General features: G+C 41.1%; 1 protein-coding gene across 2 annotated transcripts in view; it reads right to left on the bottom strand.

The window, feature by feature from the left end:
- Anapc4 (anaphase promoting complex subunit 4) overlaps positions 1-25544 on the bottom strand; it is a 33760-nt gene extending 8216 nt beyond the window's left edge. Inside the window, exons 1-19 of one of the 2 annotated variants that reach the window (XM_063240561.1) lie at positions 25228-25544; positions 23518-23623; positions 20914-21046; positions 18843-18917; positions 18680-18706; positions 18539-18583; positions 17721-17805; positions 16864-16968; positions 14706-14789; positions 13195-13281; positions 12358-12422; positions 11429-11471; positions 11244-11320; positions 10002-10102; positions 9865-9916; positions 5726-5781; positions 3632-3678; positions 2388-2444; positions 1837-1893 (exon numbers count right to left, since the gene is read on the bottom strand). In XM_063240561.1, coding sequence (XP_063096631.1) covers positions 1837-1893; positions 2388-2444; positions 3632-3678; positions 5726-5781; positions 9865-9916; positions 10002-10102; positions 11244-11320; positions 11429-11471; positions 12358-12422; positions 13195-13281; positions 14706-14789; positions 16864-16968; positions 17721-17805; positions 18539-18583; positions 18680-18706; positions 18843-18917; positions 20914-21046; positions 23518-23623; positions 25228-25356 — 1431 coding nt within the window. In that variant the 5' untranslated portion in view covers positions 25357-25544. The remainder of the gene's footprint in view (positions 1-1836; positions 1894-2387; positions 2445-3631; positions 3679-5725; positions 5782-9864; positions 9917-10001; positions 10103-11243; positions 11321-11428; positions 11472-12357; positions 12423-13194; positions 13282-14705; positions 14790-16863; positions 16969-17720; positions 17806-18538; positions 18584-18679; positions 18707-18842; positions 18918-20913; positions 21047-23517; positions 23624-25227) is intronic. The other variant, XM_003467405.4, reaches the window with a different exon arrangement.
- Positions 25545-27379: the final 1835 nt, after the last annotated feature.

Here is a 27379-nt window from a genome sequence, read left to right as displayed (position 1 = left end):
TGTCACGTTCTCGGTTTCACTAAACTTTGACAGGACTATAATTATTATTGTTGCTGTTCGTTTGGTTTTTTTCTGAGACAGGATCTTGCTATGCAGTTCAGGCTGGCCTTGAACTCACTATGTTGCCCAAGTAGACCTTGACTTTGCGGTGAATCTCTTGCCTCGGCCTCCTAAATGCTGAGATTACAGGTGTGCACCAACACGCCTGGCTGAGAGCTACTAAACTATTAATTTTATTAAATCTCAGCTCTTAAGTATTAACCAATATTCTGTGGGCCAGAATTAGAAGATATGTATTAGATACTTTTGCTGTATACCACAGTATAAAAGTTATCTTGAGGAAAAGCACTTAGAAAATAGTCATAGTTGTAAGTTAACAGTTTTAAAAAATGGAGCTCCATTTTGTTACTTGAAAAATGACTGGGAACAAACTATGATTAATTCACACTTGGGTGTATTTGGCAGATATTTTTTTGAATATAAATATAGTAAGCCTGTCACTCTGAGCAAAACAACTGACAGTATTTATTGCCAATGATAAAATTTAAACTTTCAAGCAGAAATTAAAATTATAAACTCTATATTTGCCACTGTGTGTCTGACAGCTTCACAGCACTGGAAAACTTTTTTGATTCAGCTGGTGCTGACATTAATGCAATCTGATTTCTGGATACTGTATGATGATAGGTGTCAGTACTTGAGAGAGGTGCGTAACTAGTGAACCAGAATTTCCAACATGACCAAGGCCCAATGTTACAAAACCATATGGATAACAGACCTCTTCAAAGTGCAAGGAGGATGAACAGATTTTAATGTAACAGTAAGGAAAGTTCACTGATGCAATTTTAGATTCTACATTGAAATTAACTTCTGAGACACTATCACCTGTCATGATTTGGGGTAGTATTAAAAAATATCCTCAATGACCTGAAAAATCTATTATAGCTCTTTCTCGTTTCAATGACATATCTGTGTGAGGCCTTCTGGCCTTTCCTTACACACAGAAGTACATTTGCATATCAAAACAGACAACAAGGAAGTAGGTAAGAGAATCTAGCTGTATTCTACTAAACTGAAAACCAAAGAGAGATGCAAAAATATAAAACAGTGTCACTCTACTAATTTTTTTTTTGGTACTAAGAATTGAACTCAGAACCTTGTGCTTGCCAGCAGGTGATGTAATGCTAAGCTACATCCTCAGCCCTGCTTCACTAATTTTTTAAGTTATTTTTCATTAGTAAGTAATCATTGTTTTTAACGAGTTAAAAATATGTCATTGTTCATTCTAATTTTTAATATCTAATAATATCATTAATAGATGAGAATTCACATAAACAAAAGTGTTGTAGTCCTCAATAATTATTAAGGGTGTAAAAGTTAAAAAGAGAGAGAGAGAGGAATGTCCAAGTGGAAAGTGGGGCTGGGGATGTAGGCAAGTGTAGCACTTGCCTAGGAAGCTCACGGGCCTGGGCTTTGTCCCCAGGATCATAGAAAAAGGATGTGAATCGGCTCCATAACTGTTGTTCTTTTGTTATTTTACTAAAAGGATAGGACTACAATATAATAAAATATTATTTTCCATAAACTTTGGATAATACATATTATGCTAAAGTTTTTTAATTAATACTTAAAAATCTAACTAAGAAGTCAGGTGTGGTGGTTCATACCTGTGGTCCCAGACTTGGGAAGCTGAGGCAGGAGGATCAATGTGAGTTTGAGACTAGCCTGGGTTACAATGTGAGCTCAAGGCCAGCAACTGCATAGCAAGACTTTGTCTCAAAAAGCAAAAACAAAAACAAAACAAAAAATCAAACTAAGTTCAGTCCAAGACCATACCTGACCAACTTTTTCAACATTAAAGTATTTTCCTTTTCGATTATACAGGTCTGGAGCCTAGAAAGAACAAACATAATTTAATTATAAAGTCAGATCAAAAGAAAAGATCTTAAATTTAAACCAAAAAACGTAATTTGTAGGAGAGCTACTAGTTTTAGCTTTTTTCTTTTACAGATTGTAAGACACAAACAAACTGAAGCTCATTTGACAGACTTTATGTTTAGTAATTAAATAATTAGTTCAATAGTTTTTTAAAAAAATGAATTGTTAAAAATTTCAACTGGAAAGCCAGGTGTGGTAGTGCATCCCTGCCATACCAGCACTCGAGAGGCTTTTGCAGCAGGACTGTTTCAAGTTCGAGACCAGCCTGGGCTACAAAGTGAGCTCAAGGTCAATTTGAACAGCATAGTGAGACCCTGTCTCAAAAAGACCAAAAAAAAAAAAAAAAAAAGAATTTTAACTAGATTAAATTTAATTACTTCTTACTATCTATCACTCAGGTCTATTATAATTTTTTAACAAAAACTAAATCATAGAAATGTAATTCTTACCTCATTGAAATGTTCAGTAAGAAATTCAGCAACAAATGTAATATCTTTTTGAGTCATCTATCAGCAACAAAAAAGGACAAAAAAATCAAGTTGAAAAAAGCTCCCCAATAAAACCACCTATCCTGAACAGCTAAGCAAGGGCTGAGGATTGTAAGTTGCAGGATCCATAGTGACTCTGCTCTTTGCTACAAGATACACCTTGAAGGAAATTTTAGGGACACTTGGCACAACCCTTACAGGTGGGAAGGTGTTCACCAGATCTCAACAAAGGTACTGAAATTTAAGTACTTCGTTTTCAATATTTAATATTTAAGGAGGTTACAGTAAGGAACAGAAAGGTATTTCCTGTTATGGTTTGTGTCTAGGTGACTCCCCAAACCTCAAGCAGTCATGGAGGCAGCAAAATCTAGCATTTGTAATTGGTTCGTTGTCTAGTGCTAGGATTGGGGGTGTGAGCGCTGTACCCACCCAGAGGCGGAGCCAGCATACAATATGAAGGAGAGAAAAAGGCCTGTTTTTTTCCTCCTTTGCCCTTTGGCTCCTGTTGCTGGCAGCCACCATGAAAGATGCCACTCAGCCATGCCACCCTGCCTTGGAGCTAGCTGAACATGGACTGAAACCTCCAAAACACTGTTAGCTAAATAAACCTTTCCTTGCTTCACTTTGGGCATCAGGTATTTTGTCTCAACAGCAAAAGTAACTAAGAGACGTTATACATACTATAAAATCTTTAAAAAACATGAAAATTTGCACAGCTGTAAAATGGATTGAGAGCTGAAAAAGTATACGAAACATGCAAATTTCTAAAAAATAAGATATACAGGATTTGTCTAATGTCTACAGCCTGATAGCCTGTTAATTATTAACTATGTCAGAGTATCATACCAAGAAGACCAGCAAAGCTGACCTCTATCAGGAAAATAACAGTATATTACAAAACATGCAGCTGTCCCTTGGCATCTGTAGAACAGTGGTTCCAAGGCTGCCACACACACTGAAATCTACAGATGCTCAAGTCCTTTATGAAAGATGGCACAGAACTGCATATAGCATACATACACCCTCCAGTGCATTTAAATCACCTCTAAGTAACTTGTAATACTTAACACTGCAGAGTATAGATTTATATGAATAGCTGTTACACCAAATCATTTAGGGAATGAGAACAAGATGTTGGGCACAGATACAGTCTTTCTCAGAGCATTTCTGATCCGTGGCTGGCTGGCCCCACTCCTATACGCTACCTTATTCAGCTCGGGAAGCACGTGGTCTTCAGTCATTCGCAACATTGCTGTAAATACAGAGTTAAAAAATGATCTTTACCCCGGTACTGATAAAAAAAAAAAAAGAAAGAAAGAAAATTTAAAAAATGATCTTTAAAGGAAAACTAAACATTTAAAGACTATGCCTTCCATCTTGAAAAGTTTCTTTCAGCAAAAAAACTGTGTCTTCTAAAAACTAAAGGGTAAACAGCTTAGCTCTAAGTATGTTCAGGATCAAAACTACAGTATTGGTCTAAATGTTATAAACTGTATTTTTCCTCCTCAACTCAACCTGTTGCTGCTCTAGGCAATAAACTGAGCTGCGGTCTTGTGCTGGGACACCTGCAAGGCTCCTCTTCCCAACCTGGTAGTGTTTCTTCTCTCAAAACCGGCAAACAACTCTTTCCTCCAAAGCTTTGTGACACCAAAGAAATGTGAACTTCCCTTGGCCTTTTTTTGCTGCACTAAGATTTGTGTGAATACACATAATTACATATATGCGTATTTTTAGACTTTTCCTTAGCATACGTGGTTGACTCTCGTGCCTCCATAGGGCTGTCCTCAGTAGCAGGTTTTTGTATTATGCCAACCAAAGTCAAGACTAAGGACACTGCATGTCCTTCTGTGGTGGCAGAACGTGCTTCTCAACTGGGTGATCAGTAACAAGAATGTCAGAAGTATCTCCACAAATACAGATCATTTGAGAAGCCATTTTTAATTAATTCAAACTGTCTGAAGGAATAAGACTACTACATAATTCCACAATTCATTCCTTTATTCATTTAAAAAAAAAAAACCTGCTGCCTGATTACACTACAGGTGCTAGGGACAGCGTAACAGAAGCCCCCACCTGCAAGCAAACTGCACTTCACAGAAAAGACAACCAATGCTCCTCAGTCACTGCTGGTGGCAGAGCCAGGATTATGACTAGGTCTCCTGCTGTCCAAGCTCCTGTGCCTTCCACAGTGTCATGTTCTCAGGACTAAGCAGTAACTCATTTCTCATCTAATCCTGGTCCTTACCAATTACGTTGAACAATACAGAAATAGCCTAAATTATCTATAATAACTATACCTAAAACCCAGCTATGTCTCCCATGAAACAAGGATTTCTAAGTTTCATTCAGTTTTAATACTGCAGTTTATTTCAGTTAACAACTCAGATCTTAAATAGGTTGAGCTGATAAACACTCTGGTTTCCCATTCTGGCTGACATTAGTATAGTGAGAAAAATGCAAGAATTTCAAGGACTAACATCAGCTCACATTCAGTCTTTAAACAGTCATGCTGATAAATATGAAGTCTGCCTTTATAGTATTAGAATTGACGATCTAGACATTTAAAGAAGGTAGCAGCATGTGAGAGGTAATTTACTTTCTTTTTCACACTTTTAAAATTCTGACAAATTCCATTTACAACTAAGTTTTGAGAGAAAGAATATACAACCATTTAATACCAAGTCAGTGGGTATCTGTCAGCTGAACTGCCCACTCGGCTGCAAAGACACTGGAGGTGCAGAGAAAGACCGCATGGAGGTCTGCAGGCTACGAAGCTGGGGTGCTGCTACTAAGCTAGGGATAGAGCTGGGGAGGTGCTGACAGAGATGTGCCACCACTGACCACCCACAACACCTGAGAACATCCAAGCGGCCAGGCTGACCGAGGAGCTCAATCCGTAATTTTAAGGCCTCTCAATCAGTGGCTTGCTCGTGGCTACCGCCATGGACTGCAAAGATCTAGAAACTGCAAGACCACAGTATAAAAGAGGATACTCGAGGACTGTCTTAAACTCCAGCACCAAAAATTGCCCCATCGACACCAAGCATTCGAAAATGTTAGCTTCAATTACACTAAAAAAGAGTGGGCACAGCATTCCGGGGAGCTGTGGTGGGTGGTGTACAAAGAAATCTGCCTGGCTAGCTGCTGGTAACACCTGAAGCTGGGTGAAGCATGGAGGGGGCTCATTCTACCACACTACTAATCTTAAAGATCTTTTGATTTTATTAGTGTAACTGAAAATACTCCCATAATTTAAAAAAAAGTTAAAATAGCAAGCATGCTTTACTCAATTAACTTACCCACATACAGCCACCGAAAAAATGCTTTGAAGTTTTTCATACTGCTATCTATAACCCTACAAAGATAAAAAGAAATCAGGAAACAAAAGATTATGTTGCATTCATGTATAACTGTCAGTTGTCACGGACTATAATAATCCTAACTGTTCTATTTTACCCTATCCAGATGACATGTAAGCCCTTGGCACAGCAGATGTTACAAATCAAACACATCCATAAAAATACAGTTAAAAAAATCAAATCCTGATTATTTCCAAAAATAGAGCAAAGTAACTCAGATTTTAACTGGCTATAACTGTCTGATCACAAACTGTGTAGACTCTTTCCCCATATTCAATAAACTATGAAATCTTTTTCTGACCCTAAAATAAATCAGTAAAAAACAGTTTTCAGTATTATTCTTAGTTTAAAAAAAATCTGGTCAGTAAGAAGTAAAACATCAATCAGACAGAAAAAAAAAAAAAAATAAAGCATCATTCCAAATCCTTACTATGTTATGACCCCTGATATCAATGAACACTATTTTCTGAAGCTGACTTTAGACTCTGACAATAACTAAGGCCTCAAAAATTAAATTCCTTAAGCTTTACACAAATGCACCCCAAAATTAAGTACATATGATAAATGGAAGGCATCTTCATTTTGATGAAACTAAATACAAAGATGGAATTTTCAAAAATATCTCTTTAAAGCCATACGTATGGGATAATTACTCTAAACACACAATAACTGCACATTTCATTCCTGTTTCTCAAGACCCCTCTGCCAAGTATTAAGTTTCACAATACCACCAGTGAGGCAGGTCAATATCATTAACCTTTCTGTACAAAGTAAGACACTTGAAACTAAAGACTGCAACTTCCCCTACATAACCAAGCATCATAAACAAAACTCTCTTGCAGAAACAATGAGAAAAGTAATATAAAAACAAAACAAAACCCAGTTCTTTTGTGGCTTTCTCAATCCCCCAGCCCATCCCAAGCACCCAAGCTTACATCAGAAGTCTAATGTCTCAGCTTTTCCTTTTGTAACCCAGAATAAAAGCAACGCTATGTTCTATATTCTTGAAAGGAGCAAAACGTTGACTGCCTTTCATTCTTGTTGAAAGGTGATCACAGAAAGCTTAACACTTTGTTTTGTTCTCAGCAAATATGGTAAAGCGAAAAACACAGAAAAAGCACTGTCACTTCCTCTCTCATTTTGTTTTCTGAGTACCAGACTCTGTAACTTCTACCTTCTAAGATGCCATTAAAGTGATAATGGAGGGGGGGGGGCATATGAGTTACAAAGTCACAAAAATAAAAATCCAGTGGAAAAGAACTAGAACAAATGTCAGAAATGTCAAGGCCTTGGTGACTGATGAAACTCAATGGCAGAGGCCATCTGCCTGGCAGAGAATAGCAGGGGCAGCCAGGAAAGGTCAGAAAAGACCAAGAAAGGCTAAGAAACTGTTCAAGCTTAAAGAGACACAGCAGCCACGTCCTGTGAGCACAAACTGCACCTTACTGTACTGAACATCACCAGCATACCTGAAAAATTCAAACTGAGCTTTAGATTTAAATACTGAGTCAAAGTTTAAAAACCTAACATGTTAACTATACTATGTATGGTTAGGTAAGAAGATTAACTTATGCTTAGAAAATATACACTAAAGTCTCCATACAATCACTTAGCAAATCTTGTTATACTTTCAAAACATATCCAGATTCTGATCACCATTTCTCTCCTGACTTATAATCTAGTCTCAGCATTACATTAAGTGATAAGAGGCATCTTTTTAAAATCTAAGTCTTGGGAGGGAGCAGCAGGAAAGGAGAAGGAAAAAGGACTAGGATGTGATGTGTTTATGTACCCACTCCTCAAGATAAATGCATTCGTTATATATCACAAACACGTACTAATAAAACAACATTAGCCCTTACCCTTACTTCACATCTCCTAACGCCCCAGGGGCTCCAGCTGCCCCAGAGTGAAAGTCCAGGCCCACTGCCACTGCCAGCCTCTGCCCATCTCTCTCCCACTGTCCCACTGCCTCAAGCGTCACAGGCTGGCTTCCTTCCTGTCTCCCTCAGTTCACCTTCATCATGAGCCCTTCTTCAGCAGCTGTGGGCCACTGAGTCCAGGACTACCCCTCCACGCCAGGACACCAAGGCCCTGCCTGAAACAGCATGACATTTGCATGTCACCCACACACATCCTCCTGAGTATCTCCATCAGGTCTAGGCTGCAGTGTAAGTACTACACAAACAGTTGTTACAGTGCACTGTTTAGGCACAATGACAAGAAAAACATGCCGGTGTCTCTGCAGCACAGATGCCAACTTTCCTCCGAACACTCACAACGTGAGAGTAGTTAGATCTGTGAATGGGCGATCCCGCCACACACAACCTGCAATCCTGCCCCTCGCACGCCAGCACGCCATCGGCCTGGCTCTCTCTTCCCTGCCTGGTGTTTTTCACCACTTGTTACTCTGTGCTACTACGCAAAACGTGATTTTACAAATTGACTAAATTGCCACTACTTCTGCTCAAAATATTCTCCCTTGCTTCAAATATACTTATCTCACCATTCTTGCCACTCTTGGAAGCATTTCTGTAAGTTCACTTTCCTGTCTTCACAGATGTGATAAAAAACACAGGGAATGTTGTCAAGGGCCATCCAATGGAAAGGCAGATGCGTAAAACATTACAGTGTGCTCTCGTCAGTCTTACTCACTGGATCTGCACAGTGCGACTTCTGGTTCTTCCCAAAGTCAAAATGACCATGACAGGCAAACATTCTGAATTGATTCAGAATATCGAGGCAGCCAAATAGTACAACGAAAGACAAAAAGACTTCCGGAACTGCTTCAGAAAGTACCGAGGACGATGGGAAAAGTATGTTTGAGGTGAGGCAGAATATTCTGAGGGATTCGTGGCAATGTGTCTCTTACTGTAAGAAATTATTTTTTAATCTAAAAATCCATCTTATTTTTCAAACACACCACATATATTTGAATTATTCATTTGCTTATTGTCTATCTAACCACATTAAAATACAAGATCTTTGAGGGCACGGAGTTTTAGGAGTTTTGTTCACTGCTGTGTCCTCACTTAATACACAGTGAAGTGCTCAATGTCTATTAGGGAATGACAGCATGGGATAATTAAGTTAAAAATGCTTTTAGAAAACAAATGTATGAAAGATATGAAAAAATATGAACAAAAAGGATCAGTCCATGAAGTCTAGTACTTAACCAAATAGATTTCTAGAACAAAAATGTAATTAAAAAGACAAAAAGAAATTATCAGGATAATAAAATAATATTCAAGATAAAACAACTTTATTATCAGCACAATAAATGAAAAGATCTTTATCTAAAAAGACTGATGTGAAACTTCATAACAAGGATAGGCTAAAGCTTTTAGAGTGACAGGGAAAAAAATCAAAGGAATGAGAAATCAGCAGCACAAGACCCTCCATCAGCAACATGGAGTTCAGAATACGAAAAGAGCAAGGCTTTCCAAGTTCGGAGAAGCCCACTTTCCCTCAGCACCCCAAATCCAGCCAAGGTCTCCTACTGAGCACGAGGGAAGAGAGAAGATGCCGGTGCCTACCTTCTGCAGCTGCTCTCTAGTTACTCAAGGCTGCTCTCCAGCACGCACCAATGCAGAATAGCAGCAGTGACCCGAGGGCCTGACCTGACAGAGAAGGCAGCGGACAGAGTGCCATGCGGACGGGAGTGCACCTGCAGACCTAGGGGTGCGGGGTGCAGGCTGCCGCGGCCAACGAGTCACAGGGAACTGGGAACCGCCTTCCCTCAGTCAGGGGAACAGAGTTGGGAAAATCAGAGAGGCACTTCTAAAGCTGATAAACACAGGACATGGAGTACAGCCGTGGTTCAGAAATATGGAAATAACTTATAAACTACAAGAGTTACAAGTTAGGTTTCCTCTGGAAGGACAAGAGTAGGGATGGCTGGGACAGGAAAATACGGTTTTACTTTGTAGGATCGCTGTGCTGCTGGCTTGTTTTACACATGCAGGTGTAATTCTGATAAAAATTTAAACATTCATTTTAAGAAAATCAAGACATTTGTTAGGTATTATTTAAGCTGAAATATTCACAGATTCATGGTTGTGGGTAAGTCCATTACTTACTGAAGAAGTTCATTTGCTTTGAGTATGAAAGAACCCACAGCAGTGATAGCATCTAAAGGAAAATAAACGAATAAACAAATAACTTGTTAAGAAGTAAACAGTGTCTGACATATTTCACTGAGAAACTAAATCCCTACCTTCAATCCCCGTGGCATCCAGTCCCAGCGGCTGGTACTTCTGCTTCCACGAAGCCATCCCCTTCAGTTCACTCAGGTGGTACAACAAAGACTCGGAGCCGCTGGCAGGAAAGCAGAACAGGGGTCAGTTACCACCACCAAGGCGATGCACAGCCACCCCTGTCTGACAGATCTATAAATAAAAACTGAAAGCAACTTTAATTTCCTTTCTACAAGAAATAATAATTTGCCAAAACTACAGAAAACTGTAGAATTGTCTGGTCATCAGAATATACAGATTAGGCCAGGTGCAGCGGTACATGCCTGACATCACAGCACACGGGAGGCTGAGGCAGGACTGCTGCAAATTCAAGGCCATTCTGGGCTGCAAAGTGAATTCAAGGACTGCCTGAACTGCACAGCAAAACCCTGTCCCTAAAGACCAAAAAATAAATAAGGAAATAAATAAAGCAAGAATCTGTATAAAAGCCCTGGCTGGAGACAAAACGGCATGTCTGGGAAACTAAACGCCACTAATGCACACAAAGCTGAGAGTCTAGCACTAATGGTCATGCAAAGGTCGTGGTCCCAAGAGCAAAGGAAGACAGCACTAAGTTTCTGGGAATCATGTGGGCGGCTCCACTGGGGAAAAGCCACTCCAAGGACTGTGTGACCCAGACCCAGCAGTGCAAAATGTGCTGCCAGCCCGAAGGCTGGGCTGGGTCCTCAGCCTGCAGGGTCAGAGTCTAAACCTGACGCCAGCATCCACTTGCAAACTACCTCTGTAAGGCAGCTGTGACCACAAACAACACAAACTAGGAAGACTGAACCGAGTCTCAGCTCTGACACTTCTCAGTCTGAGCCAGTCACACAACCAATTGGGAACCTCTGCCTCTTCCTGTGTAAGACGATGATAGCAAGAACAAACTGCCAGGGTGTCCCATGAAGAAATATACGATATGCATAGAAAGCTGTAACTAACACACAGATACACTTAATTTCACTGATCAAAAAAGCACATGTGCCCTATTTCACAATACACCTATGGCTAAGGGAGAAAAAGCCCAGCCAGGGTCTACCCTGCTTAAAAGATGCTAGAAAATCACTCGATAGAGCAGAATCACCATTACTGACTACCTAAATCTGGGGTATATCAAGATTTCCCTCCAATGCCAATGCAATAATTTTAGCTCGAAAAGACTCAGAAAATGCTAGATGATATGTGTGGATGCAATACCAGAACCTTCTACATTGCCTTCGTACCTCTGTAAGTGACTGATAACCAACTTCTGAATACTGGAATAGGATGACTCTATAGACTGGCCGAGCTTTTTTAAGCCCTAAGTAAGTGAAAAAAAAAACAAATTTAGAATATGACTAGGATATATGCCACTCTAAATAAGAAAAAATTAAGAATATATTCATAAATACAGATACATTAATGGCACCTTTACTGTTAACTGGTTCATCAATAGCGTCTGAAGTTCAGCACTGAAATAAAAAAATGTTTTTAGTCATTTCTCCATTCACACTTCATGCATCACTTAAAATTTAATTTTCAAAGTACAAAGAAAATTTTAAAACAAAATAAATAGTCCAAAAGAAATGAGGACTGGGTGGGCATGGTGGCTTATGCCTGTAATCCCAGCGTTTGGGAGGCAGAGGCAGGAGGATCTTTGGGAGTTTGAGGTCAGCTTGGGATACCAAATGAGTTCAAGGTAGCCTGAACTACATAGTGAAACCTTGTCTCAAAAGGACAAAGAAAAAGAAACAAGGACTTTCCATGTACTCATCAAGGGACAGGAAACAGGAACTAATAAAAGCCAGAAACAGACTAACACGCACACGAGGACACACAGTATGCTCACAGGCCCTTCAGAGCAGCACACAGGGCCGGCACTCAACCAGTCACACTGACAGTACCACAACCATTTAGGGAAAAGGAGTCAGCCTGCCACAATACACAACCAAGTAACCACATCTGGAATATGGAAAGGGGTAAAACATAACCTGCACAAAAGCTCTAGAAGAAAATCCAAACCAACCCTGGAATACTCTTAACATGTAAAAGGTCTTTTTAAGGTCCCAGAAAGGAAAAGATTAGTTTGGTGACATTAAAAGTTACAAAATTTTATTTAATAAAACACAGGCCAACACACAAAATGATCACATTTACATTAAAAATAAGCACAGGAAGCCCAGAAAGACATGTACCTTTTTAGTTTTCTGGTCTCTTATGTACCAGAATTTTCTATTTTATTTTTTATAGAGAATACAATTAGTATTAAAATAAACAGTTGCTATAAAAGAGGAGGAGGAGAGGGAGAACAAGGGAGAAAAGACAGCCAAGCAAGAGCCCCTGAGCTGAGCTCATCACCTTGCTTTTCCCCACAACAGCAGATGCATGAACTCGTCTTGCACTGATGTGGTTGTGTTCTTTTCCTAAGGAAATGAAAAGAGAAAATCCAATTCACATGTTTTAAATTTTAAGTATTTTATACGATATTATATCATAGGCATACACCTTCCTTTCTTTCATGTCCCCTCAGACCTGTCTATAATCAGACGTTGGAGTATCAGTGGTGGAAGACAGGTTGTCAGCCATTGTACGCCTGCCCTTACTTTCCAAGCCACAGGGCCACACTTCAGCCTGTCCCCTAGGGACAGCTCAGATGGTTTGTGCCCCCAGGACTCCTGTGTTGGAGGCCGCTGAGGGGGAACCCCAAGGAGGTGGGCACGTAGGAGGTGGTTAGGGCACTGGGGTACGGCCTGGGAAGAAATCGAGGGACCCTTCGAGAGGCTGGCAGTCCCCGAGCGACGGCCCTGTCACAGAAGAGCAAGGCTGCCTCCTCTCTGGCTCTCCTGCCTGCCCCACCAGGTGACCTCCGACATACTCTCCTGACACAATGCCCTCCTCACCGGAAGAACACATGGGTTGCATGGTCTTGGTCTTCCTGCCACCAAAACTGAGAGCAAAACAACTCTCTTTTCTTTATGTTATCCAACTCGGGCACTTTGCTACAGCAGTGGGAAACTGAGATGGAGCCCGTTTTGCAAATCTCTCTGAGATAATACTGAAGTTAGACCAAGCCATCTGAAAGGAATAACAGTCTTAGCCTTTTACAAATCAGGTTGCTTTTCCTCATGCACCCAAAAAAGTAAACACAGGATTATGTACTTTTAAACTCTCTCCATGAAGTTTCAGCTACATTACCTGCACGAACTTGGTGAGACGGGAATCCATTTGCATCAGTATTTCTTCCCATGCTTCACACATACATGTCAGTGATAAATTTATATACTATTAACAAAAAAAGGTAAAAAGAAATTTAAACCAGCAAGGCAACTAAATAATGTTTCTTATGATCAAGTATCACAAAGAAACCCAGAATTTCTTCTCAATCTCTCTTAACTAAATTCAAGGGAAAGAGAACAGTGTAGCCAAACCACCAAACTATAAAACATTCAATCTGTCTTAGACTTTCACAATAAAATATGTTTAGAGGGCTGGGAACGTAACTCAACTGCAGAGGGCTTGCCTCGCGTGAGTGAAGCCCTAGTTTCAATCCCTAGCATTGGAAAAAAAAAGTTTACGTTTATATCTGGTAAAACAAATACCATCAAGTTTTCTCATTATTGTTTTATTTTTTATTTGTTTTGAGACACAGTTTCACTACACAGTTCAGGCTGGCCACAAACTCCCAGAGATCCTGCAGCCTCAGCTTCCCAAGCACAGGAATTACAGGGATGTATCACCATGGCCAGCTCAAGTGTTTCACATAAGATACATTTTATGTATGGTAACTGTGAAAATGCTAGTTGGTTCAGCTACTGAAACAGCACTAAAAAGATACTGACCTCAGCCAGGCATGGTAGCACAGCCTTGTAATTCCAGTGCTCTGGGAGGATAAGCCAGAGAAGATCACCAGTAAAACCCTAGCCTGGGCAACTGTGTGACTCAGCAAGTTTGTCTCAAAATTAAAAAAGAAATTAAAAAGCAGTGGGGATGTAGCTCAAAGTGAAGGCTCCCGAACTCAATCCCCAGTACCAAAAACATAAATAAAAAAGACACTGAAAAAAAAAAAAGATGCTGATCTCTAGAAACCCGTGACAGCAGGTAAATTAAAGGCTGACAGACCGACAGCAGTAAACGATGTCGAGTTCCTTGCAGCTGCTCCACCAAGAGGCAGCCACAGCCCTCACCTCTGGCCTGGCTCACGTCCTGCTCTCCCAGCGCACTGCCACTCCCAACTTGCTTCCCTGGCAACAGGACCACAAAACGAGGCCTTTGCTGCAGGCCTGCGGAGGGGAGGAGGGGAGGGGGGGGAGCAGCAGAGCAGCCCTGCACACCTGCAGCCCACAGGACGCACCAGGCGGGCCCACAGCCCGAACTGCTGACCTAGGGAACGGGGCCAATCCGGGCTGGGTGCAGTGAACACTAACTCGCGGGAAGGCTGCTTTCCAGCACACTTTATTTGCAGTAAAACGTAAGTGGCATTTATTTATGAGAACATGTAAAGCAATTTAAACTATGTTTTCTTTTCTTTTGGAGATGGTAGACAGGGTTGAGTGGAATTAGATCCTCAATTAAAGTTTCTTTTCTTGCTTTAGTCAATAAGATTAGCAGCCTAAGCACCTTTATTCCAGAAAGCTTTATAAAATAAAATTTAAATTTTTCCTTATGAAACTTTTAGTAAATACATAAAGCAAGCCATAAATACAAACCTGCAAAAGAGCTGAAATGTGAGTAAACTTTCTAGCCATCCTCGTTACTTCAGGTAAGAAGGAATACAACAGGTTAGTTTCAAGCTGTAAAATAAAGTGGGTGAGTCACAATCAGATTCATTTGTTTATTTTAAAGACAAATTGTTTCTGCTCAGCTCAAAATCAAATCCTATGATTTAGTGAACAATCTCATTAGGAGTCAGAAAGACTGTGTGATAACTCAGCCCCTTCAAGAACAACAAACACAGTCTGGGACTAAGAGCATGACCTCCGGATTTCCTGACCTGTGCAGGACTTGGAGCATCACTCAGTCCCTGCAACGTGGCTAGAACCAAACAACCTACTCTGTAACATTATTATGAGAAAATTAATAAATGACCACACATGTTTAAAATTGTCATGGAAGTAAAAGAAATTACAGTTTATTGAGAAATACAAGGAAAACACCTATTGGTGTTACATCACAGAAGAAGTGACGTAACTTTACTGCAGCCCAAACGCCGTCCTGGCAATCACGGTTTCTGAGTCTGAAAATGAGCAGTGATCATGAACCGGCACAGCAGGGAACTGCAACTCAAGACTATGACACTGAGATGGCTGGGAGGCCTCACTTTTTCTTCTCTGCTTTTGTTTGAGATTTGTGGGGAACTCAGGCAGATGGCTGAGATATCTAAGATGAAAATTCTGGGATGATTTCTTGGCAAGGCAAAGCTGAAATGTGAATTCTCTATTGGAGCTTGTCAGTTTCCTCAAGCTATAAAATAAACAGCACACAGTAAGCAAAGTTCGTCTCAGTATTAAGTGGTCATTCTACACGAGCAGCACTTCCTGACATAGAGCAGGCCTGCAGTGCCTGTGTGCGCCAGGGTACGCATCCGTAAAACGGGAGGATCCCAGAGCCACGCCAAGTCCGAAGCAGTCGGTACCTGGCATATTCAGGTGATCAATAAATAGCAGTCTTTGATAATCTTAGAGAAAATTCTAAGAAAATACAGTATAGTGATACCTCAGTTGTTGACGGACTCCAAGTTCAAATTTTCCAATACTTGAACAGAAAAAAAAAATCAAAAGCTATCTGCTCCATTTTTATAACTTTGCTCTATAGTCAAACTGAAAAATCTAACTTGAAGAAACCTGTACAAGGGCTGGGCATGATGGTGCATGCCTATAATCCCAGCACTCAGGAGGCTGAGGCAGGAGGATCACTGTAAGTATGAGGTGAGCCTGGGCTACTTGGTGAACCCAAGGCCAGTCTGGGCTACACAGTAAACCTGTCACAGAGCAAAGCAAAGCAAAACAAAACAAAACATAAACCACCCTCCCTATATAGGTGAGATTGACTCATGCACTGCATTTCCATCTAGACACAAAGGGGTGACACTTCAACCTAGGTGCTGCTCTCACCCAGACAACATACAGAGTTTGTGTTAAAACATCTGCCACCGTGTGTTTTTTGCAAATATCATAACCATAGCTCCAAAGAAAGCAATAGTTGCAGAAAAGCTAAGAAGAAAACTAAGAACCATAATAGAGTTAAAGAAACAAATTACTAGGAAATCTATCAAAGTCTTGAAAAAGCAAATGTATAAGTGTACTTTGCAGCGTGAGAACCAATTATTTGGTTTCCCATTATTTCTTACGGGAAAAATACATTCAGTTCTCAGACCTTTCAGTGTTCACACAAGAATCAGGAACAATTTGAGTTCAACAACCGAGATATCACTGTACTTGGTTCAAAGTTAAACTAGTGCAATAACCTATTAGCATGCCTTTTTTTTTTCACCAGGAATCAAACTGAGGACCTCATGCTTGCCATGCATGTGTTGTGCCGCTGAGCTGTATCCTTGGCCCCTATTAGCATGGTCTTCACCACACCACCAAAGCTCTTCTACGAAAACTGTACTGAAGTGAGGGGATCGCTATGATCAGCGCACAAGACTTAGAAACTCCACGCAGATTTGCTTTCTTTTGATGACAATTAAAATACAGTGAGACATGGATATGAAAAAACCGCAAGCACCGAGTCTGTATTTCAGTGGTAGAGAACACACCTCATGTAATGGCTTTGGCTTGAGCCCCAATACAGAAAAGAAAAACAAACAAAATTGACCTATAAAATACAGCTTATTTGTTATTGCCATTAGGTTCCAACACCCACCTGAAAGTATGAAACTTCGTGAGCACTACCGGCAGACACCTCTGTGACCACTGACAGCGATTTCAAATCACTTGATAAGCATAATGCAAGGCAAGTACCAGCAATCTGTAAGACATTTAACGGCCCTCAGTACCTCTGGAGACACTGCCAGGCTGCACTTGCCTGAACATGGGAAGCAGAAATTCAGTGTCAGAAAGCAGACACACATCCTGACTCCTACCAGACCTGCGTGACAAGTAGAGGCTAGAGCCCGCCCCACATCCTGCCTGGGCACGGGACACAAACACGCATCAAGGGTCCAGAGCAGCTGCAGAAGACACAGAGACCACAGCTTGTGCTAGCTTCTACCCTTTCAAAGATGCAAAGAAAAAGGTGCAAACACCTTCAGAGAAGACTAAGACTGGCAATTGTGGCAGCCTCAGCACTGGGCCTAAGACTGCTTCTGGTGACTTCATTACATTCCAATCACAAATTCCAGCTCTGACAGTTAGGGTGCAAATCACACCATCGCTGAATGGACTGCACTAAATCTTTTTGTTAAGAAGAACTTGGGGCTGGGGATTTAACTCAGTAGCATAAGTGCTTGCCTTGCAAGCAGGCAGTCGTGAGTTCGATCCCCAGTACCGATAAAAAGGAAAAAGACAAAAAAAAAAAAAAAAAAAAAAGAAGAACTTGACTATCAAAAGCTTCTGATTTCTATAGACATCGTATTACCATTATTTTATCTTTTTAAGAAAATTGTCCTCTAACCACTTAAGAGTAAACTGAAACTAGAAAAAAAAACTATTTTTAGTCTACAAATAAATATGCTATATTCTAAGAGAAATAATATAGAAAATTTTAAAACAGAAACTTACCCCTGTGACTCGAGCAATTTTGAACATTCCATAAGCATAAAGTTCAATAAATCCAGAGCTTCCTCCAAGGACAAGAATATTAAGCCTAAATAAAAATAATGCAAAAAGCTGAGGACCAGTAAACAACAAAGGTGCTCAAGCTGTTAAACTGAGCTACAAGTGCTCCTGCTCTCACACAATCTACATGCGAGGCCTTCTGCAGAGAAGCGAAAGCCAAGCAAACCCACCGTCTTGTCACAGCTTTCCTTTTTTCTCAAAAGAACATAAATATCTGGTAGCCTAAAAAAACTCATGGTCAGGCATTATGGCACATGCCTGAAATCCTAGCACATGGGAGGCTGAAGCAAGAGGATCACTGTTAGTTCAAAGCCAGCCTGAACTACATAGCTAGACCTTGTCTCAAAAAACAAAAAATAAAATATTTAAAAATTAGTTTACAGTAAAATAACATTAACAATGATATTTATATGAAGTCAGTAACAAAACAATCCTTTTCCAGCTAATACAAAGTGCTATGAGTTTTATCATGGATATGATATAAAACATTAAACAAGCTTAAAGAACTCAGATAATAAGTTTAAAAGTTAGAAATTCTTGTACTTCCGTTCTTCTTAAAACACAGAAAAAAACCATGCCCTACAACTTAACAAAATGAAAGACTACACAATAAAAATGACAAACATTACCATGTGCATATTGTTGAAAGATGCCAATGTAACAATCAAATAGCATAACAAATGAAAGACTTGTTCTTAAAAGTTCTGAAGAATTAAACATCAACTTAAAGAAATCAGACTTAAGATAACTGTAAGATTTACCTGACATCTCCCAAGAGTTTAATAATTTCATCAGAATTTTCTTCACTAAAATATAAAAATAATTTGGGTCATCTGTCAATGATATCTTTTAACCATAATAAAAGATTATTTTACGTGAAAGCAAAAAAAGGTGTATCTTACCTAAATATTTTTGAGGTGTTGCTGTAACTAGAGAAAAACAGATACAAGGGTAAAAATATTTTAATAGAGATCCATTTTTTGAAAGATCTGAAAAAAATGTCAGACACAAGCACAGGAAAAATTTTCAAGATTAATTCTGAAGAAATACAACCCTGCTACTTACTTTTTTGGCAGTGTGGGAAGCTTGGGCAGGAGAAGGTTTGACTCATCCTCAGCATTATAGAAGGATGTGAGGACACTGATGCGAGGAGAGGAAACCCAGCATTACACAGCAGCAAAAGGGTTCTTTCTTTCCACTAGAAATGTACATTTGTGAAAAAGACTCCAGTTTGATGACATTAACAAGTAAACAGATGCCATGAATATTTTACTACTGTAAAACAATCACTCTTAACAATAGATGAGAAATAAAAAACTACAGATTGTTATTTCTTGTAAAACAAATCAGCCAGCAATGATGGCACACCCCCCAGTAATCCCAGCACTAGGGAGGCTGAGGCAGGAGGATCGCTGTTTGAGGCCAGCCTGCCCTACATAGTGAGTTCAAGGACAGTGTGAACCACACAGTGAGACCCTGTTTCGAAAAACCAAAAAACAAATTTGTCTACCTACTCTCCATTTAGAGGAATGAATATATTACTATTCAAGTTTTCTTATCACATTAACTATATTTTGTACATATACAATCTTCAGCTACTGACTGAATATTTATGACTTTTTAACCCTAAGAATCCATATTAAACACCTGAGTACTAAGAATAATTGTACAGGCCAGGGTACAGCTCAATGGCACAAGTGCCCATCTGGCAAGCAGGAGGTCCTCAGCTCAATCCCCAGTATAAATAATAATTGTATAGAACACTGCAATTATTTTATTATTTAAATACAGTTTCTATGGCTTACATACACTTGAGGACTTGACACCTGGCAGGTGTATCATGAATCTTGACCTTTTTTTTGAGATAGGGTTGCACTGTATATTCTAGGCTGCCTTTCAACTCAGTTTCTAGGCCAGGCTGGCTTCAAACTCTCCACGATCCATCTGCTTCAGCCTCCTAAACTCTGGGATTACAAGCATGCGCCACCACGCCTATATCCCAGTCTTACTTAATCCTCTTTTCTTTTTCAATTCTATCCCTAAATAACGCTGGAAATACGTGACTGAGCAAGTGAAAAAGTGGTGATTTGGAAATTATGTTTCCCCCCAGTTAATAGTTAGCCACCCAATAGAGTGGAATCACTACCTAACATTTCTAAACTCTTGGCACATGCTGGGGATTTAGCTCAGTGGCACAGCGCCTGCCTGGCACGGACGAGGTCCTGAGTTCAATTTCTGGTATCAAAAAAAAAAAAGAAAGACAAGAAACCTCTCAGCAGAAAGCATGTTGGGAATGCGCTTAGCAGATAAGGGGCTGCAATGTGAATTACACAGCACACTGTTTCTCTGCTTTTAAACACTCATGTAACCATGTGCAATCTCTGATTAGTTCATGATGGATGAATCGCTCTGGTTTACCCAGGGCGAATTTCAAACCCCAGGCTAGATTCTTGTTATGCAACCCTTTAAAATTCCCTTAGGAAATTGTCAAAAATCAGTCAGGATTTATAAGCCATGTGATATTAACTCAGTGGAACTTAACTGGAAAGAAAAAGCTAATGAGAAAAAAGTACCACACCTCCCCTAAAAAGGAAAATATATTTACACTAACAAAACTCTCTGACCCTGTCAGCCTGTGTTTACTGCAAGCCTGGTATACTATGGGACCACAAAGAACAAGGCAAAACTGTCTTTAGGAAACAAGGAAAATATGAGGACAACAGACACAGAAATGACCTGTGCAGCGTAAGAGCAGAATGCTCGGTTTAGCACTTTTCACACTAAGATTATTTACTTAGACACAAAAGGCCAAGGTCTACACAATAAATGCTGAAAGAGAAAGCAGAACTACAATTCCTAATCAGTAATTTGAGTTAGTATTACTTGAGAGTAAACCATCGATATAAACTGAAAACAAAAAAAAAGAAATGAGAAGAATCTTGGTCATTCAAGCATTATCAACAGATTTTTTTTTTTTTTTTTGGAAGAAAAGAAAAAAATCTAACACAACAGTAAAACATTTTGATAAACTCAAAACCAAAACTGAAATGCATCACACAGCCACTCAATACTCCGAGTGAGGCCCAGCTGCACACTTGCCGCCAGTCCCGTCAGGACCCTGCGTGGCTCTCTGCACCTGCTCTCTGCAGTCACTTCCATCCAATGCATGCAGGAGACAGGAGCCTCCACGGAAAAAGAGTGCAAGCTCTCAGGCTTCTCTACATCGCACAAAATAATCTTCTTGGTGTCAGCAAGCGCAAAGGCCAAAACTAGAACAAGAAAAAAAATGAGTTAGTGTAACATTTGAGAAAAGGAAACAGGCATTTTTACTTACTGCCCAGTTTACTACATTACACACATCTTAGTCAGAGAAATTATATGACACACACATTTTCCCTTCAATACTTTAAAAAGATCACTGCATAGTTATGTTGTTATCTAAGTTTATTTTCAAACTGCACGAACAGTGTACTTTCTGACCTGCTGCACTTACTATCTTTAACATCAGTCTCTATACTGAAATCCTACATCCAATAAAAAATACAAAACTGGTGTTAACAGAAAAATAATTACACTCTATATTATGACACACTAGTTTCATAACGTTAGGAAGAAGCCCAGTTGAGACAGGGCTCACAAAGTTTGAGGCCAGCCTGGGGAACTTAGCAAGATCCTACTTCAAAATAAAATAAAAAGAGCTAGAGATGCATCTCAGTGGTAGGCACTTGCCTACCACATACCATGGTTTCAGGATCACAGGAAAAAAAAGAAGGCACTGACTCTATCTGACATGTTCTCAGAAGTCTTTTTATGCCTCTTCTGTTTCTAACCTACAATAGGAAATAAGGCCATCCAACAGTCTTGTTCCTTTAACTGTGCTAAATAGTTACAGTACCTAGTTTCTCTACATAATCATTAGTATCTTCCTAACACATCCAAATCTAAACATTTCTAGCCTGTAATCCCAGCTACTCAGGAGGCTAACACAGGAAGATCACGGACAGGCTTGAGGCTTTACTGGGCAATGAGTGAGAGTCTCATCTCAAAAACAAGAGGCGTGGGGAGGATGCGTACAGTGAGTTTCACCCGCATACCATCACAGGAAACTTCGCTAGAGGTGGGTACTCCTAGCCTCCTTTCTATTGTTTTCCTTCTTTTTTTGGTGTGGTACTAGGGATCTGAACACAAGATCTCGTGCATGTTAAGCCAGTGCTCCACACTGAGCTATTCCTAAGACCTGTTTAAACTTTTATCTTGAAGCAGGGTCTTACTGAGTTGTTCAAGCTGGCCTCAAATTTGGGATCCTCTTCCTCCCAAGCAGCTGGGATTACAGGTGTGACACCATGCCCAGTGCAGCCTCCTCTACACAAACAACTTACAGGGCCAAGTACATAGCTCAGAGGCATAAGTGCCTGCCTGGCAAGTGCAAGGTTCTGAGTTTGATTTCTGGTTCCATACCTCCCATACACAAAGCCAAAAAATAAAACAAAACAAAAACAACATACAACAATCTTGAAATAATTATTTGACAAAACTGTATCATCCACAAGCATAAGAAACCCTTACACATATTTTTAATGATAAACACATCTTGGGGCTGGGATTGTGGCTCAGTGATAGAGCTCTTTCCTTGCATGCATAAGGTCCTGGGATTGATCCCCAGCACAACAAAAATAAATAAATAAATAAATAAATAAATAAATAAATATATCTTAACACACACTGACTTTCATGGCTTATTTGAGAGCCTGTGTTATTGGCCAAATGATTCAAGACCTCAAGATGTTATTTACAGAAGCGCCATGGCTGGGAGTGTAGCTCAGTAGTAAAGCATATGACTCACATGCAAGAGGTGGATCCCTAGCACCATAAAAGAAGAAATAAAGTTCTCTAATTTCCCACATCCTCTACACATAGTCTGAGCAAGAGCAAAATGAATGTAATATTTTGCAGGCATTTCTGGAAATTCTGCTTCTGAGAATCAATGTAAGGACCTAATCACACAAAGTTCTTTCTGGCTTTCAGAAAGTTCATACATCATCGCCCAGGCTGGCCTGAACTCACAGAAATCCTCCTGCCTCAGCTTCCCAAGCACTAGGATTACCAGCGTGTGACAGCATGCCCCTCTGTAATGTATGTTTAGAGAAAGAAAGGCCATGATGGTATTGAACTGACTGGTGAGTGACAGGTGGTGCCAGGGCCAAAGGCTTCAGGACAAAAAAGCAAGCGGAAAAGAACAATGCCAAAGCACCTTGTCCATTCCAGTAGATTTAATTTCAGCGTTATCTTTCCTAAGAAAACAGATCTCAGATTAAGTGTTCTTTACCAAGAATAAGGTGATAGAATTCATCAGAGTTCTTATGAAAAACTTAAAGCATATAAAAAGAATTCCAAAACTGGAACTCACAATTCTAATGTACACTGAGAAAGATTAATTATTTTTGTAAATAACCTTCTTTACAGAATACTGTCTGTCTCTATGTTATCTATTTGGCAGTACTGGGAAGCTATCTATCTACCCATTTATTTGGCAGTACTAGGAACAGAACTTGGCTTTCTCACAGAGCTATATATCCAATTCTTTTTTTAAACTTTTGATTTTAAGACAAGATTCCAAGATATTGCTAAATTGCCCATGCTGGGCTTGATCTTGTTATCCTCTTGCCTCAGCTTCCCATATCCAGCTTTTCTGAATATTCTTTATGAAAATAAAAAACAAATTTCACAATATTATCATTACGTTTGCCATCTGGTCTCCAAGCCAGACAGGTCACTTCCTTTCCCGTATTTTCATTTGGTGGAAAACTCCAAACTCGATGAAAACTTGCAAGTCGATGAAGTAAAACCTAAAACACAACAGAAGAAAATTAAAAATTTCATTTCCAAAAATAAAATAAAGTTATATGCCTCTTTTAAGTAAAACAGCTCTCACACTGAAGAATTCAAGGGTCTACATGATTGTAAGGTATTTTAAAAGAAATGAGAAAAATCAAAAAACACCATTTAACCTTGTATCCTACACATTTCCTGTCTTTTACATCAACAGGAGACTTACCTTTCAGAAAGGAATAAAAAGGCTGTCCTAGAAACAGACAATAAAAAAGAAATAACACACACAGCCATTAAAAAGTAGCTGTGATATAAACACAAAGAATTAAACTTAGGATCAGACAACTTGGGATGTAATTTCAGTTGTGTTACTTTCTAGTCCTGGACCTTAGAGTCACTTATCCATTCTACATTTCTATTTCCACATCAGTAAATGCCACCTTGGAATATCAAGATGATGCTCTAGAGCTCCTCACACACTGAAGCTGAGCCTTCCCGCAGGCTTCTACACAACCACTGAAAACAAGGAGGTGAAGTTTCAGATTATCAGACCACTAACCTTCAATGCTGACTGGCAGTACGCTTAGGCTTTCCTGGTCCACCAGGGACATGTGCCAGCTTTTCTACCTCTTCTTTCTCTTCTCCATATCCACTTTTAGACTGGCCCTCCCTGCTGCTTAGAGAAAGTGGAAGCAACAGTGCTGCCACACCCCTGTCTGCAGATGCCCCTCTTCCCTACTTCCCCTCCCTCTGCCCTGGCCTCACGATCTGTGCTGGCTGCAGAGCGACCAGAGTTCCAGAGCATCCTGGCAGAGGACACCAGAAGATCCATGAAGGGTCCTGAAAAGCTAGACACTGTCACCCTAGCGGCTGAGTCACAGCAGGCCACAGGGCAGTGCAGTTTTGTAGGCTGCTATGTTTCCCTGACTGCTAACATTTACTTACCACCTACTGTAGTTTCCAAACTTGACTGTACACAACTTTCACCTGCTCACTATGCAGAAAACGGCCAAAAGGCCGGCAGAGGAAAGAGGCCCCGGTGAAGTTTCCTTCCAGTATTGCTGTCTGGTGATCACACTTGGCAGCAGAAAGTTGGGCACAATTTGGTGACACGTGATGACGTCTCGTAACACAATGTGAGCTGGGATGTTTGTAGTCATTTTAAAAGAAAGTGGCTATCAGACCCAGGTATAAAATCTTGGACAACAGGACGTAAAACCTTCAACCTCCTCTTTGGCAACTCCATGCATGTACACTTGCAGACAGACTTGACTATTCATCTTTATTCTGCTATTAAAGTGAAAGCAGATTTGGGACTCGTGGATCTATATTATCTATATTAGTCAGCTCATGCGCGGTGGCAGCTATGAGCTTTTAAGATACAAATCAACGAAAAAAGGCGAGAGACACAAATCAATGAATGAAAGCGACTCACAGGTGCAGGACTGCGGGATTCTGTCAAACTGTGAAAACTATTTAAGCATGTAATAGGTGAAATGGGTGTAGAAATCATATTTGACTGACAGCTTTACATTTTCACTGAGAGTCTGCAGCCGATCTGCGAGCAGGAGCGAGGCAGGTGGGGTCCACCAAGCCTGCAGAGGGGACACAGGTCACTCACCTCGCCCGCGGTGTTGGCCAAAGCAATGAGATCCCGCTTAGGCGACCAGACCAGGAAAATGATCTCCTGGGGCAACTGCTTCTCTCCCACCACCCGGAAGGACGGGAAACAGGTCGGAAAGCGCAACATGGGGACGGCCGTGCGACGACCCCCCGTGAGAGGCCGGCGGCGTCCCCGGCCACCGGGCGCTTGTGAAGAGCACCGACCGGGGCGACGGCAGCGAGAGCCCCCGCGACCAAATAGCCCCTACGCCTCTCCAGTCCCCTCCAGGGCCCTCAGCCGGAAACTTCCGGCACCGGTGTTCTCGCGAGAGGAAGAAGGTGGCAGGAAGGCGCGCGCACGGGGCGGGGCCTGGGCCTGCACGGGGCGGGGCAGTGGGCGGGCGGGCGAACCTGGGTCTTGGCGGGTGAACGAGTGGGCGGAGTGGATGCGGGAAGAGGAGGGGCCAGCGCTGGGTGGGCGGGGCGAGTGCCGGCTCGGAGATGGTCTACAGGCCTCAGGCTTGGCTTCGGGCAGGTGTCCACGCTTGCCTCGGCGTGCACACGCTTGCAGGTGTTTGCAGTTCCCCGGGAAATTCGCAGCTGTGGGGAAAGAGACTTTCAGAAGTTTAGTTTACAGGCCCAGAGATGCTGTAAACTCCTTAATAGTTATCAGCCCTGGTTGCTCAGCAGAATTAAAAAAAATAAATAATCCTCCTGTCCAGGCCACACCATAGACCAATTAAGAGAATGAATTTTAAAAATGGGACCAAGGTATTTATTTAATCTTTACGAGATTCCAGTTTGCAGCCAAGATAGGGGGTGCTGCTTAAATCTCTACTGACAGAGGCAAATACTGCTTTGATTCTGAATCCCATTTAAATGTACACCTCACAACTTACTGGAAGTAAGAAATGAGGACTGGGGACTCAGGCTGGGTTTACCCTACAGCGGGCTGAACGTTTACAATGTGAGAGGAGGAAGGCTACATAAATGCTTGCGACATGGACTTCCCTAGGCGGCTCCGGCCAGGTGGGGAGCGTGTAAATCAGAACCCATCCGCCGCTCCTTTGTGAAGAGCACACCGGAGTGTGAGCGCATGTTCAGCAGTCCCCGCGGCTCCCATCCTGCGGAGAGAACGCAGCATCCCCGGGATTCTTTCGCTTTCTGTTAGGAGTAAACAGGCGGCAGGACTTGCACCTTTCTGTGACCCGATCTCCCCCCTCTTTGGATCTGGACTCTAAGAAGTCGGTGCGGAAACAGATCCATTGTCTCAGTGACAAATGTTCAAGCAGCTGTTTAGTTCAGGCACTGTCCTTATCTGCAGACTTCATGCTCACCCTACTGCTCAGTCACACTTCTTCCTGCTTTGCTTGACCGTGCTGCAGGTAACTCTTGTGTCCCTTGCCTGTTGGCAGGCAGTGAAAAGTGCCTGGAAATGATCCAAAGTTGCCACAGGAAAGAGCTAATAACACTTAGTGTCACAATCCTTGTTCTTCGTCTGTCCTATAAAGGAGATTTTGGCTTTACCCAGTTTCTTTGCCATCTCCATCCTGAGAAAAATACCGTGTTGTCTATGATGGCCACATTTGTGTTTCTGTGGAACAGAATCAGGAGGGAAGGAGAAGGCCTGAGATCAGACAGCGGTGGTTTTAAAGGAGGGAATTACACACACACACACACACACACACACACACACACACACACACACATATGGAAGAGGGGTGGGCAAACAGAAACTAGACACGTAAGTCCATGCTTTTTCTATCCTCCTCATGTCTGAGGGGAAAAAACAATGCAATAGCTGGCTTTATAGAACAAACTTTTAGCTACTAGGCTGTTTCTATCACAGCTAGCTCACACCAGTTCCTATAGCTTAGTACATTTACCCTCTAACAGTATGGGATTTGCTCTTGGAGGGCCAAGTGGCTCCCAACAGGTTGGGAGGGAGGGGAGAATGTGACAGCATCACACTGGTTCACTGGTTATTCAGGACATGAACTCTTATGGTAAGGATGATGCATTAGAAAGAACTACCGGTGTAAAGATGGCACAAAGACTAGCTAAAGCTGGAGAACAGAGCCCCAAAGTGTTCCCGAGCAGGGCAGGAAGTGATTATTGATTAGGGTAGGGAAATGAGAAGAAAGAGCTGAGACTCTGCGGTAGGGCTGGAG

The sequence above is a fragment of the Cavia porcellus genome, unplaced genomic scaffold (assembly GCF_034190915.1).
Source record: "Cavia porcellus strain 051 isolate PalLab524CR breed Dunkin Hartley unplaced genomic scaffold, mCavPor4.1 scaffold_30, whole genome shotgun sequence".
Taxonomy (NCBI): Eukaryota; Metazoa; Chordata; class Mammalia; order Rodentia; family Caviidae; genus Cavia; species Cavia porcellus.
The sequence above is the reverse complement of the archived record's forward strand: the minus strand, read 5'-3'. Positions and strand labels throughout refer to the sequence as shown.